The following is a 15,652-nucleotide window of genomic DNA, read 5'->3' on the forward strand; positions in this document are numbered from 1 at the left end:
TCTTCAGCTGAGGAGTATATCACAAGTCATCCTGGTTTTCCCTGTGTCAACACTGTTGTTCTTATGCAAAGAGTTTAGAGATTCATTAGGCTGTCAGTTTTCAATTCAGTAGGAGGTTAATATTAGTATGTCCCAAGGATCTGGACTGTAGTTAGCATTTAATACACTCATTCATTATCCAGAAAGGCAGAAATGAGGTGTAGAACAGAAAAATGAGGTCAGCAGGATTTGCAGATGACAAAATTATTTATCTTCCTAAGAGAGGGCTGTGATGAACTTCATGGGAACAGAACTAGGCAAATTGGCAGCATAATGGCTGGTGAAACTCAGACATTGACAAATGCAGGGGAGAGCACGGGAGATTGGCAAATCTGAACTGCCTGTACCCAGGGCCCTGTTCTAACTTCTCACTAACTGCTAAGGGAAAAAGAACACCCAGCACAATTACAGACTTCTCAATGCCCAGCAGCACTCAAAAGCTAAATAAGGTGATGGAATACAAAAAGAAATGGTCTAGAAAAGACCCAAAATACAGTGGGAAAACATTTGTTCCTGTTTTCCTTTGAACTTTACAATAAGCTGAGGTCATTCCCACTCACCTGAGATCTATCATAGGAGAGGGCCATGTCTCTAACAATTCCTAAATTCATTGTTAGATGTGTTTTGTTGCTGAGGCAGGAAGCTGGAAGCCCATTGTCAGAACTCATGCTGGCATGTGTAGAACCTGTGAAGGTCATTTGCCTCCCTTTGCCCTCCATTCTGGAGATCAGTGCATGCAGTGAATATTGGGGTGACTGTTCTCACCCAGAGAAGAGCTGCTCCCCACAAAGTGTCATCAGCTGCTTCTATTCCTGTGTGATCTCCCTGAGCAGGTTGACATCCATCTGCCATTTTATTTCTCATCAGCCAACAGCTGGGCCACACCAGGTTTTATGTGATTTAGCAATGTTTCTTCTTGGGATCCTGGGAATGTATGTGCTCTCCTTTCTCACTGGTTGTGGGTCCTTGTGAGTAAGTTCTCACTCTCAGATCAGCTCTCTGCATAGCACTACCAGGGCCTTGAAGAGACAGGGGGATCCCCTCAGAAGCTCATGAGCACCTCCCATGCTGCGCTGGGAGCCAGGCTCATTCACACCGCAAGCACTGGAATCCAGATGACTATGGATCTTTGTCACACAAACTCTGCTCCAGCAGTAAACCTCAATTTGAACTTTTCCTCAGTGGAAGTGCCAAACAGTTCTTTACAGTTCTGGTGTAACCCAGACCCAAAACCACAGAACAGTGTTTGTCAACAGATTTTCATGCAATTCGTACATTTTTTTGCTCATTTTAGTTTACTTTTAGTTTAGAATGTTAATTTTTTTTCTCATGTTAGAGGTTTGTGAAGAGTTGTGTGAAACACAGGAAAAGAAATAGAAGATTCTCCATATAGCACAATACTGGCTAATTTTATAATCACTGAGTTGTACTTAAAATTTGTAGATCTTTTAAGCACCTCAAACTGTAAAAGACTCCAAAGTGCCATTCTGATTTATGTAACTACATATCTGATATAATTCATAGAAAGAGGAAAAAATCTTCAAAGCAATCTCTGCACTATGCAGTTTCTCTCTGTGAATTATTCTCCCCATATTTTTACGTAATAGTGTAAATTAATTACAAGAATGCCAATTTAAGCTCTGCGTTTATGAAATGAAATTACAAAGAGATTCCCAGGAGTCCACTGTATGAAAGCTTACATTTTTAGAAATATTTAAGTTGATGAGAAATTAATTTTTTCCTTATTTGTTCTCATTTCACAAACAGAATCTTCTTTGTTCCTAACTAGCTGCTATAACAGCTTTGAGTCTTTAATTATTGCTAATAATTTACTAAAGATTTGTTATTATTGGAAAATTGCAGCCTTTTGGCTCTAACTGATGAACAGGATGGGGCAAAGAAAAAAGGTACTGAATTATTCACTAACATTTGGTTTAATTACAATCAAGTGACGGTCTCTAAACTGGAAAGCACTTGGTGAAAAGCAGAAGACAAATGAGATTTTTCTGTATAAATGATGAATAGCCCTGTTTTTTAAATTTAAACACCACATTAGAAACCAAACAAACAAGAAAAAAATCCACTCTACACTATCCATTCTAGAGCTTTGCAATAAGATGTAATCATTTGTTGTGAGCTCAGAACACATTCTGTTTGACCTTTCTGGAGTTCTCTTTCAGATCTCATGTTGCACCTGCTTGGCTTTAGGGACTGTAATTCTATGCCAGTAAAAAAATTACACTGAAAACTCCATAAAGTGTTTTTTCCTTCCAGCTTATGCCTGATTTTCTTCATGCAGTGAACAACACAGATGAATTATATTGCAGGACAGTATGCAAGAATAGTATTTGCAAGAAACCATACTTGCTTCAGAATTCAAATGGGAAGCAGTATCTCAGTCCCTTAACTATGCTGTTTTTTTAATCATAGATCTTCTTATAAAGGACATATTTTAGTTAAAAAAACAATTTGGAAGGGCATAAGATACTCCCTCAGTGCAAAGAGCAGCTGTAAGGATCTAAAAATTTTATTAACTTTATAAATTACTTTAAAATTCATCTTTCCAATTGCAGGTGCTCTGCTCCTCAGCACACTTATGCATATCCTTATCCATGGACACTGCATGGCCTCCAAATGTTCACAGTTAAATTGCATTCTTTTGCTGTAAATTCATTGAGATTTGTAAGATGAGTGTATCTGAAGTAGATGCATGGACTGGAGTTGACATCAACCTGCCTCAGCTTGCATTTTAAACAGTGAAGTGTTGACACTTTGGAAATACTGTCCTGAATCCTGCCTCTGGAGAGATCAAATTCGGGTAAATGCTGCCACAGCCAAACGTCCCTTATCCCTGCCTGCATCACTGGCAGCAGTCAGCTCTGCCCAAGCGCTCCAGCAAGAGGCAAAGAGCAAGGACAGTGAAGCCCTGCCAGGAGACAGCATCAATCTCCAAAAATGTTACCTGCAGCTGCTTTCAATCCCAGCCAGGGTAACTCCCAATCCTCATTTCTGGAGCGAGGTATTTGCTAGGGACATTGCTCCAAATGATGTGTTATTCAGGAATCTGTTAGTTCATCTCAAACCCAAAGCATGCAGGGAGGTTTGTTGTGGCAGCCAAGACCACCACCTTCCCGAAAGTGTCTCTGCCATGAGAAGGGAGAGCTCAGGGTGCACCAGACGCTCACACACCTTCTTGTATCTTCTGAGGGTCAACAAAATTAATAATGACAGGAGGGGTTCTTTGTGTGGTATTCCTGTGGGGCTTTATTGACCACACACAGAAGGGAACCAGGGACAAAGAACCAAGAACAATGGAGGGCCCAGGCATATAAACCGGATAGCAGAGGGTGGAGCAACAGGACTGAGGGGAACAACCAGCTGTGATTCAGGGGAGGAGTGGCTAGGAACGTGGGCCAATAGGGAAGTTAGGAGCAGGGAGCATTCTAGAACTGGGGAGGAGAATAGGGATGATGTAACTGGGTAATTAGCATGGAAATGTGGAGAACTGTGGGAGAACATCACTGTAACCTATAGAGGGGTGCTTCTTCCCAGGGCCTCTGGACCGTAGCATCCTTCACCAACTCCTGGAATGCAACAATTTTGTGGAACTTTCTAGGGGATGGCAGCATAATACAAAATAAACAGAGCACTTACAATTGAATAAAAGTAATTTCTGATGACTGATGCTGTGCCTCTGGCCTTCAGCTGAAACACACTTGAAACTGTGAAGAAGGTGCCTCCCCAAAGGCTTGGTTGTCTTGGCAATTTAAACAAATCAAGCATACTGCAAGTGTTCAGAAGGGGTTATGTGAAGGTAGCTTCCAATTTGGGTTAATTTGTAAAGAAGGAAATGCTGGATTTTGTCTCCTTATAAATCCGTTCAGAAGAAAAAAACCCCAGAACGTTATTTAAATTTTTTTCTTTTTCACCAAATGCCACTGTTCAGTCATGCAAATATTCAAATAAACCAGTAACAGCTTGTCAGAGGATAGGCTGCTAGAAAATACACAGCTTGTTTTCTTCTCGTATTCAAGAGTGTGCCCTGAAACATTATCTACTACATGTAATTCAAACCATGGTCTGTTGAAGAATAATTAACTTCTTTTTCTGTCACATCCACCCATCCAAGACCCCCCACTAGTGAACAAATCTTAACATTTCTGCAAGTCAGAAAAGTTGTAGTGTGATGGTGGACAAAGGCTGACACTGAAAATAGGGGCAAGCATCAGCAGTTCATTATCTCACAGTACAACTTCTTATACTTTTTCTCTATGTCACACACAAACCACAGGTTTCTTTTGCCATTATCATTAGCTAACAAACTATGTGCATGCGCCTTCAACTCTTTTGCAATTGGTTATAAATTTCTGTTTCTTGTTGTAAATGTCAACACACATCTGCATTCCACGCTTCTTCTCCCTCAAAGTTACCTGTTTTGTTCCAGGACACAGCTCTAACTCATCGAGGTGGAGGCTGACTGCAGCCCCATTCCTATTCTCCTACAGGTCTCCCTTTTTGCTCTTCACGTACAAATGCTGTGTTTACCATCTTCTGCAGGGCCCTTTGCAGACAAGACAGCAAACACGGTATAAGCACCTCCTATGTAGTTTCCATTAATTCATTAATGTGTTTGTGGATTGATTTTGATTCATCTTTCAAATTCATACAGTACATACCATTGAGATCTTCACACCCATGCCCATGGGATAATAACAAAAGCCAATAGCTGTAAGGATTTGCAAAGTAGCGTGGTGAATGCCATCTACATTAGTGGCCAGTGCAAAAATAAGCTAGCCACTATGCATTTTCTTACATTCCCTAAATGCATGTCATCACAATGATCCACAGATAACGTGTTCAGTGCTCTCTGCAATCTACGGTGTGCAGCGTGGTTTACAATGAGTGGCATATCGGGTGTCACCGTACATAACTGTCCAATGGTGCAAGACCCTCCTACTGTTCTACTGGGGATTCCTGGCCATGCACAGTCTATACAAAGCAAAACCAGATCTGGATTTTGTCAAGCCATATGCTGGCTTGCTTTGATATCTACCTAACCGCTGACACCAAGCAGTGTAATTTTGAGAAATCGAACTGCTGGGTGCAGTATTTCGGCCAGGTGTAGTATTTCGGTTTCTGGTGCCACTTTGTTTGGTTTAGTGCGTGCAATGAGGTCACCCAAACATTCTTGCTATTCCAGGAGTCAGGTGAACCATGGCCAGGTCTGTTGCTCCAAGGGGTGTTATCCAACATGCTGAACACAACCAGCAGGCACCCACCAAACTCTGGCATCTACGTCCCCAGGTGACAAGATCTCATGGGCCCTCCCAGGCTTGTGTTTGCACACTGCGAACCCAGACTGGAGCTGAGCCAAGGGTCCCCTCACTTGGTGACTGTAACAATAAAAAATGGATTAGAGTAACACGTATTGTACATGAGGAAGGAACAGTAAGATGGTTCAGTGTAAGCAGAGCTTTCCAAACTCTCGCCTGCGGGTTTCACCCTGGTAGTGGCCATAGTTGTAGGAGTAATGATGCTAATACTGCTAAATGCACCAGTGGACAATGGAGCCTGTGCTGATTTTAGGACTCAGCGAGGAGGGAAAGTAAGGCCATTCAAGCCACCCCCTTTAAATATTAGAGGAAAAAATACTAAGATTATGCACTCCTGCTTTGCCTGCAGCCTCTGGCAACAAAACTGCTCTTGGTGCTCAGGGAAGACACCACATTCCCCTCATCAGCTCACAGGGAAAACGTGAGGAAATGTGAAGTTCTAACTGATCCTATTTTCCTCAGTACTCTGTCTGCTGCCACAGATGACCGTCCTCCTGCTCACTGTGATCGGTTACAAAACCAGGAGAGAAATCTCAGCCACTTGACCAAAAAGCATGAGATAGGCAGAGTAGTCCTTCCATAGTTCTGCCTCAGAGACTCACAGCAGGCATGGGGCTGGCTTTAATGATTAGAGAAAGACATTTCAGCAATGGCAACAGCACTCTCCAATTCTAAATAGTACTCAATTTCTGTTTTTTGTTTTTTTTTTTCCTGGCAGTGCCTTTTTGAGAGGTAACATTTCCTGCCCCCTGAGGGATCAATACACTCCCTCGACATAAATAACACAACTTGCCCAGAATTTCAAGCATTTTCACTTAAAAATGAAGTTTCCTCTTCATCCTTAACCCTCATGGATGCTAATTCCTGATCACAGCTGTGCCTTTTAGATGACTACCTATTCCAGTTTGCCACACTACAAGTCTGATAGATTAAAAAAACCCAAAAGTACACAGTTACACATTACTGGGTTTCCCCATGCTGTTCCAGAACATTTTAATGAGAAATGAGAAGTAAGAAGGAGGTGGGGGAAAGCTCTGTACAGCCCTTGCTGTTCGGCCTTGGCCGAGCCACCGCCCTGGGCCGCCTCCCCTCAGCGACTCAGCTGCCCCGACCACCGGCGATTTACAGCATACTGCTGTTCTATGACAGAACACACTAGTGCCGAAGCACACCAGAGATTAAGCCTGGACTTGGTTAGAACCTGCAGCGGCCATTGTTCCACGAGCTGAGGTGGAGCGGCGCAGATCTGAGGGAAGCGCCCGGCGGCCGCGCCGAGCCCCCGCCCTCCGCAGCAGCAGCGGCTGTGCCGAGCCGGCACCTCGTGGCGGGTTCGCTTCCAGCTCCTGAGGGAAAAGCTTCTCTGGGATCTCTGCCCAAGGACTGCAGCTCCCAAGGGGAAGCCTCTGCCCAGAGCAGATCCCACAGTGTCCCACACGGGCACTTCCAGGAGCTGGGATCTGCCACGGAGCCCTCCAGGCTGTGGGCACAGCCCAGGGCATTGGCTCAGGGATTGCACTGCTCACTGCTTGGCTTTTCTGGGTTTAGTTTTGAAAACAAAACCCTCTGGTCCCTGCAGCAACACGAGGTGGTGAAGCTGCTGTTGCTGGCACACACCAGATCTCCTGCTGGATGGGAAGGGACTGGGGCTGGCACTGCTTGGTTACTGAAAAACTCAGACATTTCAACTCACATAAGGCCTGGGCCTTGGAACAGACACATTCCCAGCAGCCCTTCTCCCTCTCAGAAGAGCAAACTGTGAGGATCAAGCAGTAAGGGAGCAGGGAAAATTCAGCATTGAATATGAAACCCCCAAATCTCTTCTCAATCAATGAAGAAAAAAAAAATTTTTTCTTTACGTTGGCAGCAACCTTCTCAGAAAAATTTATATACCCAAGACCCCTGCCCCCACAAGCCCATGAACTGAATGAGCCCAAATGAGGAGCATTATACAAACAAGAGTAAGGGCTCAAAGATAAACCAAAGCTGGAGCTACTCCTGCATTTCAAATTCCTGACTTCAGATGCAGACTTCAATCCAGTTCTGAAGGAGATACTTAAACATGAACTGTGTACAAAATCATCCTACCTGAATTTGGATTTCATCACACAGTTCTCTTGCCATGTTGTAGAACTGGTTGGCTGCAGCATCAAGGACCTTCACTACAACTTTCAGGCCTGTCCTCCCCTTTACTCTGCCATGAACATCCACTGCAAAGTTGTAGTTTGCAGGAAGCTGAAAAGCAGCCTTGGACAGGAGAAAGGGATTAAAGTTGGACTCATGGAAAGCCCAGACGTTGGCACAGAGGTGCTGACAACTGATCCTGCATTTAGAGGCAGTAGAGGCAGCAGTGCTCCCTGCACTGCCCTGCTGTGGCTGTTTCCTTTTCCCAAGCTGCACACACATGCACTACACACACACACAGAGCTCACCTCACTGTGCCTTGTCCTAACATCCAGAGTGTCCCTCTTGCTGACAGACCAGTGGAACGTTAACCCTGGCACAGCATTGCCAAAGGAGAAAGGAGTCTGAGTGCTGGTGATGCCCATGACATAAACTGGCATCTGCAAAGAGAGAAACCGCCCTGCTTAGGTAATGCCAGCATGCAAACCACACTCCTGCCCATAGCAAAGAGAATTAAAATTCACTGATCAAGAGATGGGGGTCTCTCATGAAGAAATTGTTTTGGCTGCTGCTTATGTTATGAGGATGCATCACATGGAAGAGTCAACCCCCAACTTGTCAAAAGTCAATTTTGATTCCTTCTGATTTGGTACATGCTCTACAAACAGCCAACACAAGGATGTTCATGGTTTCATTTTTAATCTTCAAAGCAATTCATTTACTTGGGATCAATGAGCTGGAATCACTGGCCCTTCCATCAGCTCACAGGGAAAACGTGAGGAAATGTGAAGTTCTAACTGATCCTATTTTCCTCAGCACTCTGTCTGCTACTACAGATGACCATCCTCCTGCTCACTGTGATCAGGTACAGAACCAGGAGAGAAATCTCAGCCACTTGACCAAAAAGCATGAGATAGGCAGAGATTGTCCTTCATAGTTCTGCCTCAGAGACTCACAGCAGGCCTGGGGCTGGCTTTAATGATTAGAGAAAGACGTTTTAGCAATGGCAATATCTGTTGTTCTGGCTAGAATAGACATGCTGGAGATTTTCAGCATACACAGAAAGGAAGTCTCCACTGCAAACAGAATGAAGATGAGAGAACACTTCTCCAGATTGATCGATGCTGTTTCACCAGGCCTTGAATCTGGTACAATGGTAAACTTATTTTGAATTCCGATTTAATATCAGAGAATCAGAAAAGGATTGGATTGGAAGAACCTTAAAGTTCAACTCATTTTCACCCCCTGCTTGGGGGCATTCATCTTGCCCAAGTGGCTCCATGCTCACAACCTCCAGCCGTGTGGAGGAGCTGTGGGGTTGTTGGGCTGTGTCATCAGGGCTGCTGTTCCTGCTGCACGAAAATCAAAGGTCTGTCTTAAAAACCCCCAAAACAATTTCAGTGAAACGTGGATTTAGAGGGAGAAGAGTGACTGAACCATGGCCTGGCCCAGAATGGCGGAGTGACCCCATGCCTGCTCCAAACTGGCAGGCTGATTCCATGTGGCTTCAAACAATCAACTGTGTTGCAAATAAAGCCAGTGCACACACTGGACAGTTAGAACTTTCAATCCATATTTAATATTCTACTAGTACATCTCTTATCTTCAGAACAAAAAGCATGAATCTTGAGCTGCAGTGGTGAACCCTCAAGATATCAAGGTCTCTCCTTGTGGTGATACTGAAAGAGACCAGATAGAACCTTTCCACCACAGTTCCAGTGTGAGAAAGCAGGCACTGTTTATTGCAGTGCTGGTCACTCAGAGGACTCCTCCTCTAATCATGTGCCCCAAGTGTTGGGCAAAGAGTTTTTATGACACACATGGATTACATAGTCATTAGTTCTGCCTGCTTATTTGATATCTATGTATTATTTTATTTTACACAGTCATACCCCTTATTGGAAGTTCTCATGTTGTTCTTTGTGGTCTGTCTTCAACATCCTTTTTAGAGGGCTGTTCCTGGACTCCCACTTTTGAATAAGCACAATATCATTGTTTTGCATATACTTCTCCTTTGTCAGCCTTGCAGAGCTGAACTGGCTTCCTGCTTGTGTTGTGCATGACTTCTGTTTGCCTCAGTTACACCTTTATCTATTTCTCCAAAACTATGCTGTTCTGTTCCACTGTCCTTTTCAGAGTGAAGTGCTGTTCTGTTCTGCTGTCCTTATCAGTGGATGCCATTTGGATGCCATTAATTAAATCAACAATGGCATCACAGCGAAGCACTTGTCCAATCACTTGAAGAGACATCAGAAAGAGCACAAGAAATCACAACACTGGATGTGCTCAGCAAGAACAACGATTAAGTCAAGATACACCTCAAATTTAGCCAGTGACACAAGACATTGACACTGAAGGAACTGAAACTTGGTGGTGACCTCAGTGAAGAAACTCATGGTCAAATGGCAGCTCAGAAAGCAAGTAAAGCAGTTCCCTTGCTCACTGAACTGCAGAATAGATCTGCAGAAACTCTGATTTCCATCTACACTGACAGGCACAGGTGTTGTCTGGGAGAGCTTATGCAGAGTTGCTACAGTGCTCATGTCCCAGAGAAATTAGTAACTTATATCCACAGACAATCAACTCCTTCAGTTAGTGACTGCATAGCATTTAATTGGCCATCTGGTTTTGCCTCTCTGTCACTATAAAAACTAACCTGGTATACTGTATGACAGACACTGTCATACAAAAAGGCACTTTCCATCTTTTGAAATGCAAAGCGTCTGAATTTGCTTTCATAGTTATAAGTGCATACTTTTTATATTTCAGCCATCCCCTCTACTTTTATTTTTTTTTATTTTTGTTAAAGAGTTATCCTTTCCCTGAATGTATCACTGTCATGCTTTAAAGCCAGGTAGAAATTAAGCCACATGGAGCTGCTTCTATTTCCCCAACCCATCAGGAGAGAATGAATCAAACAACCTTCCCTTAAACCCATGGAGCAGGCTGGGGCATTACAGTGTGGACTTTATACAGGTGAATAATTCTAACTGGAGCAGTAGAAAAGACCAGGCTGTCACAACTCACTTTGACAGTAATCTCTTCATAAGAAAAAAAAAAAAAAAATTAAACTGCAGAGAGCAACAAATACTCTCCTTAATTTTACTGATTAGAATGAAAGACTGAGTGGGGAAGCAGAAACACTCAGCAGGTGAGCAGGCAGGGAGATGAATTGCTTTTACCTGTTATTTTGGTGATTTTTCTGGTACTGAGAGAAGTAAGAAAAGTCTCTGCTCCCTGCTGCTGCTTTAAATCACCTCATCCCCTGAATCAAGATGGTATAAACCATCTTTAATGCAGCACTAACAGAAGAATCAGTGTAATCAGGGTTCCCAAATGAGAAGGATGCTAATTGCTGGACATTGGCATCCTTCAGCTGATGAGCAGCCTACTAGCCTGAGAAATGACAGAGGTTTAGTACTGCTGGGTGATCAGAACCTCTTTGTCAAAATAACTACCAGTGGAATAAAAACAACAAGTGAGCTGCTCCTTACACATTAAGAGGAGTTTTCCTAAGAAGCTTGAAAAACATGTTTTTCTTTTGTTTTGATTGCATTTATTAGTCATATGGAAGATGGTGAGGAAAACAGAAGGGATCAGCTTTATCTAATATTTATGAAGGATCCCTGGCTGTCAAGCTTTCTAAAAAGCCAGTATTTCTTAATACCACCTCTACTATTTTTATATATTAAATATACACATATTTCTATCTATCTTGTGGTTCTTCACCAGCAGGAATTTTTATTGCAATACAACTACAAAATGTTATCTTGTGCTCAGGAAAACAAACACAAATCACATGTGGGAGTGTGATGCAGCAATATGTGTCACAACCAGATTGTGGGTGGATTCTGACAGCTCCTCTGGCCACGCACCAGAACACCACAGAGTCCTGCTGTAGATACTCAGAGCTGCAGGCTCTTCTCTGGCACTTCCTTTTCTTGCTGCTGGGGATTACCTTCACTTCATAGATCCCTGGCTTCCTGAAGAGTTTCCTGAGCACAAAGCAGAGCAAGCACTGCGGCAGAATTCTTTCTCTTCCGCCTGATTTCTGTGACCATCTCATCCAGTTCCAGATCAGTAGTAATAAAGTCAATAAATAAAGCCACTTATCTGATAATTTCTGCCTGAATTGTGCTGTGATAGTTGAGAACAAATAAAATGTCCAATCTGGTTATCACAAGACATCCCTATCTAAACCTGCGAACACCTCACGGCGCCAGTGAGGAATTTTAGCTGAAGGCCTTAGACTCTGAAGGAGTTTCTGAATAGTTCTGAGCTTAGGAAACTCCAAAGCTAGGAATAACTCCAGGTTCTTTAGCACTGCTTCACATTACTGTGGTTCCCTTGCTTTTCTCAGCTATGCTCAGGTGAACACCAAGTCTGAAATTCCTCCAGGGTATCTCTGGAGGCATTGTTAGAGTGCAGCTGATGAATCTAAAACTAGCACAGAAATAAGAACATAGTGAAAAGCAGTAATGGGTTTGGAAATGTCTTGAGTATGTTTTGTGTCACAATGGTTCTTCCCATGAGCCACACCTCATTTCCTGAGCCCTGGGCTTCTGTTGAGGCAGCAGAGGTTGTTCCAAGTCATTACAAATGATGATTGTGCTGCTGGTAGCAGAAATCCCTCTCCTGGTTATAAGTGGTCAATACCAGGCTGGATGAGGCACTGAACAAGCTGATCTAGTGACTGACATCCCTGTCCAAGGCAGGGGGTTGGAATGAGGTGGTCTTTAAGGTCTCTTCCTACCCAAACCAGTCTGGGATTCTATATTATCTTTAGAACATAAAACTGCATTTCCTACCCCAGCCCCACTTTGATCAAGTCCAATACCTTTGTAGCAATGGTAAATGAGAAAGGTGCAGGAGGCCATCAGAAACTAAAAATGTCCTTAAATCTAAGAGTTAATCTTTTCCTAGTAGTCTAAATAGTATAATAGTATACTAAGTAGTGTAATAGTGTATTTTAAACCATTTTCTCAGTGTTTAATACACTTTCCCCATCAGTTGAGTGAATGTGTTTCTTCTGAATATACTTGGAAAAGATGGGGCAGAAGAAATGTGCGTTACACTTCACCACTTGTATATTATAAACAGACTAAATATCACTTAGATTATCAAAGCACTTCAAAATCAGAACAGGTCAAATATCAACTAAATGTTCTCAGCTGACCATGCTGATTAGTAGATGAAAACAATTTCTGTGTATCCAGTCGTTCTTAGGACTGAAAACTGTACATGTGCTGCACAATCCTGTTTATTTTGACAGATAACAATACCAGACTTTAGTTTGTGTCTGTAGTTGGCAATGAAATTGCAACAATTGTATACCGTACCTACATTTATAAGTATGTTCTGGGGGAATGGTTACAAATTAATTAGGAGATTAATCTGATGCAGCAGAGAATGTGTTATTAATTAATTGTGTTTCTTCACTGTGTTCATGTTCAGCCAGAGAGTAGCAGACTGCACCTCTGAAGGGACCTGCAAATGAATCACGTTTGAAAACTTTTTTTGCTTCAGACATCACCTCATTTTATTAAACAAAATTTTTTCCAGTTTGATACTGACTTCCAGAGGTTTACAGTGTGTGAGAGTAAATGAAGTCTCATGGCTTCCTCCACTTGCCATCAGCTCAAGACACTGAGCTGAGTCCCTCCAGTGAATCTGAAATGAAACTGTTTTTGAGAAACGCTTGCTGGGGTTTGTACCATCTGAATTCTGTTGCAGTAAGCCCACATCTCTCATCTTGAAAATTGCATGGCACTGAAGGCACAGAGCAGTGGTTTGTAGATCATGCCAAATTGTTAAAAAGTGAGGATTTCAGTTAGGTATAATTCAGAGAGGGAGATGGCCTTAGGCTAATTAGTGAAGGAAATTATTTTTCTTCACTGTAAGGAAAAGAATCGTATCTTTAAGGAATATTCAAGCCTTACATTTCCAGTGGCTCTGAGCAAGGGAAGAAAGCTGTATCAGTTTCTGAGCTATAAAAAGCACAGACCTTTTTCTGCTCTGCTGGATTACAGGAATCAGTAATTTCACATTTTCAACACATCACCAAAGAAAATTCCTGATCTCAGTCATGTCACCCCATGGCAGATCAAAGGCCCCAGGATCAAAGAGATTAAAGTAGCATAGGCTCTCAAAATATTATTTCCTGTTTGAGAAACACATATTACTGTAGCAACTCATGTAATGAGTTACTATTCAAATTTTTTAATAGGAAAATCAAGTCCCCGTGTAAATTTTAAAAAATTCCTTTTCTGTATGTTTCTTTACAAGTGTTTAATTCCTGATTTTATCAACAGATTTCTTGATGTTACCTATTTCAAAAGCCTCAACTCAAAAGAGGTTTGAAGGCAAACTTAGTGCCATGGCTTTTATGTCAGTCTTGCCCTTTAATGATGGGTGTTTAGCATCTCAGCTGAACCAAAAGGAGCTGATTCATGAACTGCTTTTTTTCCTCTACTGAGGACAGGCTGTCGTGACAAGACAGGAGAGAGACTCTGGAAGCAGTTCAGCTGCCTCTGTGCAGTGCAGGAGGAGAGATGCACATGTCAGGCCTGATCAGATCCACTGGGGTTATCCCAACTCCTGCGGGATCCCAGCTCCAGGCACTAAGTAGGAATTTTCAACGAAGCAATACTGTGAGTTTGCATCAGCTCTTAACTTGGCATCACATAGCTTCATCTGTAGGAGGTAACCTAGAGGTCATGCCAGTAATCCACAGTCTTTCTTTGTGGCATGAATTTGCTACCACTGAGTTTAGCCCATAATTTCACTGTTTCTTGATAAGGAAAATCCCTTATCCTGTTTCACCATTCATCGTGTTTAAGTGATTCCACCATCACAGAACTTCAGAACTTTTTGCAGTGTGTCCTCAGGACAAAAAAGACCTCGAGGGGCTGGAGCATGTTCAGGAAAGGGAACAGAGCTGGGGAAGGGGCTCAGCCTGGAGAAAAGGAGGCTCAGGGGGAACCTTCTGGCTCTGCACAACTCCCTGACCAGGAGGGCACAGCCAAGGGGGTCGGGCTCTGCTCCCAGGGAACAGGGACAGAGGAGAGGGAACGGCCTCAAGTTGTGCAGAGGAAAGTCCAGGATGGGTATGAGGAAGAATTTCCTCATGGAAAGAGTCGTCAAGCATTAGCCCAGGGCAGTGGTGGAGTCCCCATCCCTGGAAGTGTTCCAACACAATTTATGACATCCAAGAAATATGGAAACTAGTCTGCAGTTGATTTTTAATTTAAGTAATAGTTAATATAAATGAAAATGAAATTAGAACATGGTAGAAATTAAGCCCCGTGGAGGGCTTAAAACATTAACGAGCTATGTTTGTAGCTCGTTAACCAAACACTCAAACTCTAATTAAGTCCCAAGTACTAAGTAGTCAGGAACAAGGAAGAAAAGGTAAATGTGCTGGAGGAATACTGAGGTGAGCACACAAAGGACCAGAACAAAAGAAATGTTAATTAAAAGATAATGTCAAAGCGATAGAATATTTTCATGGTATAACAGTCTCCTGCTGCTAAATAAATACCAAGGTGAAGCTCAGGCATCCATCAAAACTGAATGTCAAGCCAAAGCCAGCATATTTTAAGAAAAAAGACATTTATCAGTGACTCGCATAAAGAGACATTACTCCTCCAGAGAAAAGAATGCTTCCGGGCATTTATCCCGGGGTTTATAGATACTGCTGCTCTTGATAGAGCGCTTTTCATGACATTGTTGATTCAGTTGTACAACTGTCTAAGAAATGCTTGTTGCATATATTCAAGCAGGATTAGTTAACCATGCTTAGAAATTGGCTTTTGACTTGAAACTAGCTTATTTTTCTTGTGTGCCTGAATTCAGTGATGTTGTCCCTGGGGTGAATCCTGACCTGTCAAAATCACCAACGGCTCCACTCTGCTGTTAGGCAGGATCTCTATTTCACCTTTACTTTCCTCATTTTGCCGCAGACCCACTGGTATCAACTGCTCATTTCATTTTACACGGAGGATCGTATTTTCCTGAGCACAGCCGCCGTTAGTGCGGTTTCTCCTCGAGGCCCTTGAGGCCGCGCTCCGTACCTCCCCAATCGCTCTGATCCCTTCCGCGGGCCGGGCCGCGCTCCGCCGCCCATGGCGCAGCCGCCGCCGCCGCGCACCCGCCGGGCC

General features: G+C 43.0%; 1 protein-coding gene across 1 annotated transcript; it reads right to left on the reverse strand.

Annotated features, from left to right (window-relative positions):
• Positions 1–3,401: 3,401 nt before the first annotated feature.
• Positions 3,402–15,632, reverse strand: LOC130258316 (nuclear pore membrane glycoprotein 210-like). Its single transcript, XM_056501574.1, has 4 exons — positions 15,566–15,632; positions 7,802–7,933; positions 7,458–7,616; positions 3,402–5,432 (listed from the first exon to the last, which is right to left on the reverse strand). Exons 2-4 carry the CDS (start codon positions 7,931–7,933, stop codon positions 5,355–5,357), a joined length of 369 nt encoding a protein of 122 aa, XP_056357549.1. The 5' UTR covers positions 15,566–15,632; the 3' UTR covers positions 3,402–5,354.
• Between the last annotated feature and the right edge of the window lie 20 nt (positions 15,633–15,652).

The sequence above is a fragment of the Oenanthe melanoleuca genome, chromosome 12 (genome assembly GCF_029582105.1).
Source record: "Oenanthe melanoleuca isolate GR-GAL-2019-014 chromosome 12, OMel1.0, whole genome shotgun sequence".
Lineage (NCBI taxonomy): Eukaryota > Metazoa > Chordata > Aves > Passeriformes > Muscicapidae > Oenanthe > Oenanthe melanoleuca.